The 12333-nt window shown below is 38.7% G+C and overlaps 1 protein-coding gene across 1 annotated transcript; it reads left to right on the forward strand.

Annotated features, from left to right (window-relative positions):
* Window positions 1-553: 553 nt before the first annotated feature.
* vrtn (vertebrae development associated) lies at window positions 554-3913 on the forward strand. The gene is made up of 2 exons (XM_060864943.1): window positions 554-677; window positions 1463-3913. The coding sequence occupies exon 2, from the start codon at window positions 1465-1467 to the stop codon at window positions 3514-3516; it is 2052 nt and encodes a 683-aa protein (XP_060720926.1). The 5' UTR covers window positions 554-677; window positions 1463-1464; the 3' UTR covers window positions 3517-3913.
* Window positions 3914-12333: the final 8420 nt, after the last annotated feature.

The raw sequence follows: 12333 nt of genomic DNA on the forward strand, positions 1-12333 counted from the left end.
TCCTGTATATTTCTGTTAATATAAATGAATTTTAAATAGAAACAGATTTGCTGAATTGTAGCTGAATAGAATGAAAGTTTCTTCATATTTTTTCTTGCTTTCTGAGTAAATGTTTTGTGTTAATAAACTTATCTGAGCAACAAAGCTTAAATTTAGATTTTTGTCAAAAGGTTTTTTTTTTCCAAAACAACACAAACAATAAAATTTTGTATGCACAAATGTGTACAAATGTATTTTGGGCGTTTAAAGGATAAAAACCCTTAAATATACCCTGCTGGATCTATACTGAGTTGCCCTGACAGTTTGCATGACCTCAGATCAAACCATTTGATCATTATTAGTCTTGTTTAAATGGAGACGCCCGTGGCATTGATGGCCTTTTGGTGAATAGACACAAACCGTAACGCCAAAATGTGTGGTGTGTGTGTGTGTGTGTGCGCGTGCGTGCGTGCGTGTGTGTGTGTGTGTGCGCGCGTGCGTGCGTTTTCCAATCCTGAAAGCGTGTGATGGACCATTTCCTGGAGGAGGATCTTCTCGTTTCGTATGAACTCGGCTCGGAGTCAGTTTCTGAGTCATGGAGTAAACTCGCATCCACACACTGCTCCTTCATCTCCGCGCGCGCGCACACACACACTCACACACACCCATACACACACGAGGAGCTGCTTTATATTAAGGTAAGAGTTTTTTTAAAGTTGAACTATGAGCTTGAGAACGCAAGCGGGTCTTTTATTTGTGGTTTGCACCAAAACGCAGTGTTTTAAACACCCCACAAGGCCTAGTGATGATTATTGGACTTGTTTGCTTTAAAATCTGAATTCAAACTTCAACACTCGGAAGATTTTCTCTGTTTTGTTACCACGCCGAGGTAAAGCTCAGTAAAGCTCAGTAAAGCTGATTGTCTGATTAATGTGCTGAAATAATTTTCTGTGGTCTTAATCACTGCTCTAGTCATTTATTCCTGATCAGGTTAAAAGCTACAGCTGTGTATTTTCTTTCTTTTTTAAATCTCAAATCAAACAGCGTGAAAATCTGCTTTACTCTCATTTAAACTTTATTGTGCTCATTTTTGTTTCATGCATTTGGAATTTTTTTTTATTCTTAATCATGATTATTTCTCTTGATATTTCACAATAAGATAAGTTTGTTTCTAAATTGTGGAAATGCTCTCAATGTATTAAGAAATTTCGGCTTTGACATTATTTTGTTTTTTCTTTTTCGATTGTTCATTTAAACTGAAATCTCTCGTGTTTCAGCTTATTTAGAAAACTCTTATACTTTTTGTCTACATCATGCAGCTGATGAACTTTATTCTTTATTGAATAAATCATTATTGTGGCACATCACAAGTCCATCAGTTTGCTTAGCTTAATCACAATCAGTGGCACGTTACACCATTTTATTGTGCATTTCATCCATACTTGATGCCAGCCCGATGTTCTCCTTGTTTTCTTCACTGCAGGCATGATTCAGAGGAAAGAGCTGGTGCTCTCTGTGCTGGAGGAGCTCCAGGAAGCCACAGAGTCCATGGGCTTGGACGCCTTGATAAAAGTGGCCCTTGAGGTAGAGCAAGTCCTCGCTCCTTTTTGCCTTCCGACAGCAGTGTGCTCTGAGATATCCTCTTGGATGGGCATTGATGCCGTGGCTCACAGGCTTTACCCGGCAGACGCCCCGGCTGGCCTGCTTCCTCTGGTCTGCAGAGGGGAGGGCAACCTGCTGTTTGATGCAGCGAGCATGCTTATGGTTGGCTCCACAAGCCTGAGCTTAGAGCTGCAGGTCAGGACAGTGGTGGAGATGCTCCTGTGGAAGCAGTATTACCTGTGCGGCATGATCGATTCCAAGGTCATGTTACAGGCATCCAGGTTTTCGCTCTGCGCTGAAGAGTCACAAGACATGCTCAAGCTACCTATGCAGGTTCTGGAGGCCATTTTTGATGCTGACGTCAAGGCTTCTTGCTTTCCTAGCTCATTTGCGAACATGTGGCATGTCTACGCGTTGGCTTCCGTCCTCCAGTGCAACATCTACTCCATTTACCCAATGTTTAATCTCAAGATCAGGCCCTATTTTAATCGCCTTATCCGTCCAAGAACATGGCCCAAGGACTCTGAGCCATTGACCCTCCACATTATGTGGTCTGGCGAGCTTGAGGCTTGCTCCATTTTCAAACCACGCAACTTTGTTGCATTAATTCATGCAATTGATCTCAAAATCGGAAGCCCAGGAAGTGAGCAACGGCTGTCATCGGTAAAGTCCCTGGATCTGCTGAATGAGGATTCACAGCTTTCCTACTCCACCTTGAAAGACAAGTTCAACATCACAAAGAGCACCTTCTATCGCTGGAAGAGGCAAAGCATGGAGTATCATAAGAAATCAGTCGCCAGGTATGAAGCCAAACACTTTTTCCAGGCCTGTTATAAAGAAGGCAAGCTTATACCCCAGAACCAATTCAGAGAGTTTTTTCCAGAAATCTCCAGATCCACGTATTATGCCTGGAAACATGAACTCATGGTTACTGGAAGTATCGGTTCTGGAAGCTCCACCGGGGAAGTGAGCCCTGGAGATAGCAACGAGCAGGACTGCTGGTCCTCCCCGGAGACCATGAAGCAGCCAGTCCAGGAGACCTTCTCCAGCATATTGGCACTCAAGTCTGAAAAACTGGAAGGAGATCGATTTCAGAACGCTGCCCTGATGCAAAAAGCTAAGAAAAGCCTTCAGAACTGCATTGCAACCAACACTTCGTTTCCATACCGCATTTTCAAACGAAGGTTCCCAGGAATCTCCAGATCAACGTACTACAATTGGAGGAGGGAAGCCTTGCTGTTCACTCCATTCAAAGATCTGTCAGGAAACGGGGAAGAATGCTCGGATCTGGATAAAATCCAGAACCCCAAACAGAAGCTGTTGCCGCCAGGTTTGCTAGCGACTCAAAGAGTAATCCAGAGAGTCCGGCTCTCAAGGTGCAGTCAGAAGAGTCTCCGACTGATCTACCTGCAAAAGAAGAAACTCAGAGAGGAAGCTAAAGCATGTGTTCAGAAGTCTAAGTTATCACTGTACAAATTCAAGCTGAAGTTTCCCTCGATATCATCATATTTCTACTGGCTCTGGAGGTATAAAAAAGCAGAGAAAGTGTCTGATCTGAGTTTTGAGGTTGAGAAACCGGAAGGTGTTGACGTCAGAGCAGATATTCCAACGCAAGAAGAAAACAAGGAACACTTTATTTTTGATGGAAATGCTGAGTACCTCAACAACCATATGATCAGCACCAGCCCTGAATACTCCAAATCCTACTATCCTCTGTCTGACAAGACCAACAATAACGAGCAGATGTTCGTGATGGATGTCGTGGCGTTGGCGAACTTCAAGGCCAAGGCCAAACTGTTCCTCCAGCAGCGCTTTGAGGAAAAATCTTTCCCTACGTTTAAAGAGTTCAGGTCTTACTTTCCTCTCACTCCACGTTCCACTTATTACATGTGGAAGAGGGCTTTACATCATGGTGTGCCGTTGGTTCACGGATAAATGTCTTGGGTTATCATTTTTTTACACGTTTCTCATGGCCATGAGTCTGGCATCCAGGTAGTTTCTGCTCCACCTTGGTGTAATTGCAGTTCATGCATCTTAATTGTGTTCCTTTTTGTTCCCCCACTTGACTTGACCACTTGGTTTGCAGCTCAAGGACATTTGCATGTGTGTGAAATCAGACAGTCTGTTTTACACGCCACTCAGCTCCTGATGGCCCTCAGGCAAAAGGCAGTTCAAAGCCACAGATATCAGGATTTCAAATGACTCTCTTTTGTTTGGGTTTTGGCCTTTGCTTTAAATTTTAAATTGACTCCCATCATTAACTGCTGTTCACATCTTTCAGTTTACTTTTTTTTGGATCGCCTTTTTTAACAGAATAATGTATATCCTTCGTTATTTTATCTAATCCCTTCTCAAGAACAAATCTATTACATGTATATTTAGTTGTTTTTTTTTTTTAAATAACTTGTTTTTTTTTTTTTACACATATATATTTTTGTATTGGGATTAGTTTCACTTCGGATACAAGGTATGAAACCTAAGTGAGGGGTTGATTGATTTGATTTGTTTTTTTTTTTTACACATTGATCACTTCACTTTTGTAAAAGAAAATTTCTACTTTTCCTGCTGCTGCTGTTATGTTTTCGGACAAAAATATTTTCTTATACACTTAAACAGGACATAAGATGATCTGTAAAGCTTTTTGTTCTTTGTACTACCTATTTAGTGTAATCTTTTGATTTGTGGAGCTCAGGAAGTTGTTGTAAAAGGGCTTAGTGTTGCGCTCGTGATGTTTATTTAAAAGTCTAATGTGCAGATGAGGATTTTTTTGTTGTCTTTAAATTTGGTTTCAATTCCTGTTTAAATTGAGCTCAGTGAGTATGATGGATTATAATACAGGAAATAAATCATGTCCTCAACCCATGCTGTGCTCCAGTTCTTTGAAATAATCATTTATATCATAATAAATGTAAAGTGTAAAACTACTATATCATTAAAAGGAAAGGATGAAAAAAATCCAATTTGGGATCAAACTAGCATTAGCATACATCTTGGTACATGACTGTTAGGCAAAAGCAGGTGAATGAATATATATATGTATAATTTTTTTTTCTTCACCTAAATTCCACTTTTTTCCACCCCTTATTAGATTATTAGGAGAAATTCTTGATAGTTATTACAAACAGGTTTTTCATGTTTATTTATTTCAACTCCGGGGTTAATGGAGAGCAAGTTTTAGACGTTTTATTACCCACAGATCAGAAACATTTCCTGAAACTGGTAGATAAATCGCTAATTAATTCATTCTCGTGTCCATTCTAAAGTATTTTTTACGCAGTCATTTCACTGCAATTCCAGTAACAGCCACCAGATGTCAGTATCGCGCTATAAAGGAGTTGGTGTCGGTATGTTTAAGCAGGACGCTGCTGTTGTTTTTATATAAAATGTTTCCTTGAAGGTTGTTTATGTCTAAAATGGGTTATTGTAACAAGATTAATAAATAAAATCTGTACAATATAATGTTTGGTGAGGCATAAATAGCAATAAATTAATATAAACATTCATGACATTTACATTTATTTCACTCATTCAGTTAATGAGACGAGAATGCGGCCTTTCCGCGCACACACACACACACATATACATACACACACATATACATACACACACACACACACACACACACACACACACACACACGTTTAGTATAACTAGTCCACCTGTGTTTTTAGGGGGTTGCAGCAGTGTCGGCGCCACGAGCGGGCCCTGGGGGGCGTGGCCCGGCCTCTTGAGTCACTGTGCCCCCTTACTCCTCAAAATAATAACGAACTTAATTTTAAAAAATGTTTTACAAATTACTTTTATTATACCATGAATACTGGTTAAAGAATAAAGAGTATAAGTTAATTAAAAATAATAATAATTGTACTAACCCATAATGCAGTGCTAATTACATTCACAGCCAATTACATTCACGCTGCCACTACGTCAGTAACGTAAATCAGTAGGCTAAATGGTCAGTGAAATCGTTATTCTAAAGTTTGCGGAGTTCGTCTGAAAACATCTACTAAAACATTGTTTTAATTCAAAATATCTTTAACAATGGATATAAGAAAATGGTTCACCAGCTCAACAGAGAAAACAACTCAACGGCTCAGTTCAAGTATGACTAACACCACTGATGAGAATGTCGACGCCCCAGTAATAGGACTCGGTGAAGGCAGAGCCGGGGGGCACGGTGATAGGGATACAGTAGATATATAGTATTTTATATTTTGTTAATATTTTTAAATTCATTTAAACTTCAAATTTATTTATTTATTTATTTATTTATTTATTTATTTATTTGGGGGGCACGGTGGCTTAGTGGTTAGTACGTTCGCCTCACACCTTTACGGTCGGGGTTCGATTCCCGCCTCCACCTTGTGTGCGTGTGTGTGTTCTCCCCGTGCCTCGGGGGTTTCCTCCGGGTACTCCGGTTTCCTCCCCGTCCCCGGTCCAAAGACATGCATGGTAGGTTGATTGGTATCTCTGGAAAATTGTCCATAGAGTGTGTTGTGTGTGTGCGCGTGCGCCCTGCGATGGGTTGGCATTCCGTCCAGGGTGTATCCTGCCTTGATGCCCAATGACGCCTGAGATTTGGGGATAGACAGTGAGACGTTTTTAAATGTTGAGTCTATGAAGCCTATTATGGATTTAACAAATTGCACCATTGTGGAAACAGAATGCATCGTTGCAAAGCAATATATCTCCAGAATTAAGACAGAGGAAAGTCAACAGAAAATGACGGTTATGAGACTTCTTTCTGAACAACACAAAGTTCTGGAAGCTATGCCCAGTGTTTTGTCTGCGCTAAAAGTTGCGGTCACGTTCGGGGCCTCCACTGCCATGTGTGAGAACTCCTTCTCGGCACTAAAGAACGTTTTTACGGACCACAGACGAGCAATGAGCCACACTCGTAAGTCTCAACTCGTGCATCTTGCATTTGATCGGGACTTTACAAAAAAAATAAAAAATTTCGCCATTCGTTGAAGGACCTTGTTCTTCAAAAAATGTAATTCCTCCTCTCGTCGCCTGCAGCTCTTCTAAACGTAAGAGGCCTTTTTGCTTTAGTATGTTTGGTTATATGGTGGCTAATTTGCGTGTGTTTTCGCGAGTCTTGCACTTTAGAGTCATGATAAATTATAGTTTACAGTGAGTGACACGTTTAATATTTTATTATGTTTATTGAAGTTTAATAATAGTAATAGTATGTGAACGAGATAGGCGCCCCCAGTTAAACATGAGGCCCCCTCATTCTCTATTCTCTGGCGCCGACACTGGGTTGCAGGAAACCCACTGGGAGAGTTTGATGATTTTTTTTTAATAATATACCACTTTGTTATTAAACCCAGTCTCAGACAGCACAGAGAACTGAACCTGACATAAAGAACAAATTATAATAAACTTCCTGACCACTGATGCTGACTTCCTGTTTCTACTTCCTGCTTGTGATGCGCTCACCATGTCTCGACTCAGGTGTTTTTATTAGTCTGGGATGCATACGCAGATCTTATTGCTAGATTTATTCATGCTGTGTGTTTGTGTCTGTGTGTGTTTGTGTTTGTTTGTGTGTTTGTGATGTGTATACTAACCGTATGTCAGTGTTGTCAGATCCAACTGTACTCTTCTGACTCCAGTAAAAGATGTTGTGACAGTGATGTATTTTCTGAGTGTACGTGCTGATTGATGTGGCTTTTGTGCGTCTCAAAGTTTCCCTTCTGGTGTTTAGAAATAAATCATGGACATGTTTGGAGGAGGATCAGTGATGTTATGTCAAGTGAAAATGAGGAAAAATGGAATATTTATGTATCTTTATTGTTCTTCGGACATTTGCAGACGCACCAGGGTGCACAAACTTTTGGCTGGTCATAGAGACGCACAAGCTTATTAAATAAAGTAATTCCGACATTTAATAAGGAGGTTTGACCTGTTTGTTATTCCAGTTTAATTTGTTTAGCGTGATCACTCAGGCCTGTCTAATCAGACACAATGGTAGTAGATTAGACACGCTGTTGTGGGTCTGATTATTTCCATTAATCTCTTTTACAATTCCCAGCCGCCGTGCATGCTGTACCCACACGTGTGTGTGTGTGTGCTATAACAACGTGTGTGCGCGCGCGTGTGTGTGCTTGCGTGTGTGTATGTGTGTATAGCTGTGATCCTCTCTGTTCTTCTGCTCTGTCGTGTTCTCCAGACTTCCTGTGATCCTTTCCGTTCTTCTGCTCTGACGTGTTCTCCAGACTTCCTGTGATCCTCTCTGTTCTTCTCTTTAAGCCTCTGGGCTCCTTCAGTGGAAGTGTATAATTGCTTGGTTAATTACACACTCGTGGATGTTGAAACCGGGTGTAAATATTGTTTTCAGACAAATCATATGCAGGATTGACGTTAGCGGAGAGAAAAGCAGAAGAAACATAGCAAGCAGATTGTGTACCGAGTGTCGGGGCTCCCGGTGTCACGTGCGACATCTTAATGCTCGTCTTTAATGATTTACACAACAGAAAGGCTACAGATTCATTTAGCAAATTAAATCCCCTTTTTGTGAAAGTGTCCAATAGGTGTCACTCGGGAGCCAAAGAGTTTCCATCCCCATGATTAATGTTTATCGAGTTCAAACACACACTTTCTCTGTTTATCTGTAAAACATTCTGCCATCTGCGTGAATGTCGTCATGATCTGCATCTCAAATCTAAATCCATCACTGCACATTTAAAATATTTACTAATCTTGGAAATCCAGAAGTGAGAGACTGAAAACAGAGCTTTTCATACAACGAGTGGGTTTTTAAAATGTCAACAATGGCTGTAACCAGAAAACCTTTAGATACCTTCAGTGTCACGTGTTACAGCTTTTGGGATGTCCTGGATCATCCTAGATCAGTACAAAAGGCAGGACTTTCCTCTAAAATCCGGAGCATCCATAAATAAGTAAACAAATCAAATAAACAAGTCTGGAGCATTCACGATCAACTGACATGTGTGATTGAACAGAGATGTGATTTAGATTGTGCTTAGTTTAGATAGTCATGTGATTAGATAGCGCTGTTATTGTATGGTCATGTGATAAGATTTCATGTGATTAGATAGTCATGTTATTGTATGGTCATGTGATTGGAGAGTCATGTGATTGGAGAGTCATGTGATTGGAGAGTCATGTATTGCATGGTCATGTGATTGGATAGTCATTTGATTAGATTTCATGTGATTAGATAATCATGTAATTGTATGGACATGTGATTGGATAGTAATGTGATTAGATAGTCATGTGTTTAGATGTCATGCCCAAACTGATCAGGAATCTTCCCAGTGTAGTGTTGTTCATGTGAGTGAATCTGATTAATTGATTCTTCTTTCTTTAGTCCTTCTTGACGAAGGAAAACATGACTGCGGAGTCTTTTAAGCAAGAAACATAGAGGATAATTGTAGGATGTGTTCGAGCAAAAATTAGAGTTGTTTACAGCTACGTATTTATTTAAAGAAAGGACTGTACATTATAGCCGGCTTCATCACCATCTCTCTCTTGCTTTATTGACGTTAACAAGACAAAAATCCCACGTCTTGTCTCGGTACAGAGAAACTACAATGAAGCCTTTACTCCTCTGTCCTGAAGACATCAGGATAAAAGTTACAGCTTTATCTCTGATTCTCTTTCCATAAATGTTAAACAAACATCTCCTTGTTTTATTAACAATCGTACATTTTGAATCTGTCCGTTTACATGAATCAGCTGTTGATATTGAAACCATAAGGTGTTAGAAGGAGCACAATAATAAAAAACCTGTCTCACTGTTATAGCTGCTATAACAGAGAACTAATCAACACTTTCTGACCAATCAGAATGTAGAATTTCACTGACAGCAAACAATTTTGCAAATGATATGATTTTACTTCCTTATTGTTTACATTTGTATGCAGATTCATTTCACTTCCAGATTGGAAATGTTTGGGGGGCAAATACTTCTGCACCTGAGCACTCTGTATTATAAGTAAACGTTCTTATCCTTTAGAAGCAGAATTTCCTCTGAGTTTGTTTTCTCGGTCCAGAGAGTAAAGTAGCGTAATTGAATGGGTGTCAGATGTAATTTACTGGACGCACTCGTCCTGTCGCTTCCCTCGTTCGCTGGTGTTCTGTACAGGATCCAAGAACGTAGTTCATCCGTGACAAACACAACGTTCTGTAAAATAAAGAAAAACAGATCTGTCGTGTTACTGAAACTTTCCCACTGGATCCTCGTTAAAGCGGCGAGTTCTGAGAGGAGACACAGAAGTGAGTCTAACACAAACGATTCAGAGGCTTCGTTACACTAAAGTCACACCGGACACTTTTCTGTTTCTTTACACACCTCACATGTAGTGCATGCTTCAGTTGTTTTTTTTATAATATAATTCATTCATGATTTGTGGATGTTGACTTTTTTTATTTCAAACGATCTTTTCATGTGATTATTTACTTTGTGATTTTTATTCTCCAACATGATTCATTTAAAAAAATGGTTTACATTTGTAATTCATCCATTTTTAGTTTATTTCTAAAATTTTTTTCTTCCTTTTTTGTTAGTAGTTTATTCATTATTTTTCATTTGCATTTTTCCCCCAATTTAATTCATTTCATTTTCTGTTTTCATTTTTCAAATGTAGTGCATGTGATTTATTTTGTCACATTTAATGTTTTATATATAAAATGTATTTAATTCAATTATTTTCAAATTTTTGTTTGTTGTTTTTTCTTTGTGTGATTTTGTTTTAATTTTCAACTTGCTTTTTATTCTGACATGATTGATTAATTTTTCATGTGATTAAATTGCATCATTCATTTATTCCAGATTTTTTTTATTTTTATAATTTCTTTCTTTCTTTCTCTCTTTCTTTCTCTCTTTCTTTCTCTCTTTCTTTCTCTCTTTCTTTCTTTCTTTCTAAAACTGCTTATCGCTTCATCTATTTCTTGCTATAACTCAGTGATACACATCTTCACATTAATCTGTTTTTTTCATGCGATCGCATTATTCACAGAGCCACGTGTGGGAAAACCCGATACAGTCTGATCATATGATACACTGTGTGTGTGTGTGTGTTTGTGTGTTTGAGAGACAACCCAGAGATTGTCCTGTGTCTACTATGAATTATTGCTCTGTCACTTCTAATCCCTCTTGTTACTGTACTTGACGTGCAGCTCCACGTGAAATGTCTTTGCTGACATTTAAACCTGCGTTCTGAATTAGGACATCACCGTCCCATAGTCTCATTAAACTCTCCTTAAATACAATACATGTTTATTTACTCGTATAGAGAATAATTAAAAATGTTTTTATATTTTAATTATAATTTCTTTCTTTCTTTCTTTCTTTCTTTCTTTCTTTCTTTCTTTCTTTCTTATTTTTTATTTTACTCTTAAATCTGTAACAGGATTGAATTTAAAAAATAAAAATGGGCTCTTATTCTTTATGACACAATAAAAAACACTAGCCAGTTGTTTCTGTTTCACTTTTTCGTTCTTGTTGATTTTGCCCTTTTTTTTATTTAATAATTTAGGACAACGTGCTCCAGAGCATTCGAAAGATTTTTAGTAAATAAATCTAAACTTCTTCAGCCCTTTAGTCCTTCTTGATCTTTACTAATCTTCTAAATTGAACAAACAAATAATTGAATAAAGTGAAGTAAAATTAGTTTTTAATTCTTGACAAACTCCACAAATTACTTCCATTTATTTTTTATTTCTTTACTTTACAAAACAGTCTGAAATTGTGTAAAAGTTCAGAAAATATCATTTAAAAAAAGTTGCCATTTTTTTTTGTAATATATCAGATAATAAATATATAAAATTATTATTTATTTCTTTATTTCATTATTTCTATATTACTACATTCTATTTATTACTTTTTTACACTTATGGACAATCCACTTCCATTTTATCGAGTCGTGTTATAAATCCTACAGTTTCTACAAAACATGGACATACTTTTGGTTGAGCTTTTGGTTCCACTTCTCGTCTCGTCTTTGTTCTGATTTTCGTATAAACGTCGAAGTCGACCCAATGCAGAATGCAGAGCATCATCATCCATCATGCAGACATGACTGTGTGTGTGTGTGTGTGTGTGTCCTCCTGGACTTCACTCCTCCTCAGCTGCCTCTCCAACTGCTGACCTTCTGTAGCTGCAGGAAGCTTTTCTGAAGGTTTCATAATCACACACACCTCTCAGCGGGTTTCAAAAAGTTTTTAGGATTTTATGATTAACCTTTTTCATAGGAATGAGTTTTGGTTTGTCAAGAAAAAAAAAAACAAGCTAAAAATTTAAGTAGTACAAAAATTGATAAATGCCAGTAAATTGTTACATAATAAAACAGCACGAGCCAATCAGCTTCAAGCGTGAAATTTAATCTTCAAAAAAGATTGATCCTCAGTAAGCTTTTCATAGTTTTTACACTGTTCACTAACATTCATTCATTCATTCATTCATCTTCTACCGCTTATCCGAATTACCTCGGGTCACGGGGAGCCTGTGCCTCTCAGGCGTCATCGGGCATCAAGGCAGGATACACCCTGGACAGAGTGCCAACCCATCGCAGGGCACACACACACTCTCATTCACTCACGCAATCACACACTACGGGCAATTTTCCAGAGATGCCAATCAACCTACTATGTATGTCTTTGGACCGGGGGAGGAAACCGGAGTACCCTGAGGAAACCCCAGAGGCACGGGGAGAACATGCAAACTCCACACACACAAGGCGGAGGTGGGATTCGAACCCCCAACCCTGGAGGTGTGAGGCGAAC

This window comes from Tachysurus vachellii, chromosome 3, assembly GCF_030014155.1.
Source record: "Tachysurus vachellii isolate PV-2020 chromosome 3, HZAU_Pvac_v1, whole genome shotgun sequence".
Lineage (NCBI taxonomy): Eukaryota > Metazoa > Chordata > Actinopteri > Siluriformes > Bagridae > Tachysurus > Tachysurus vachellii.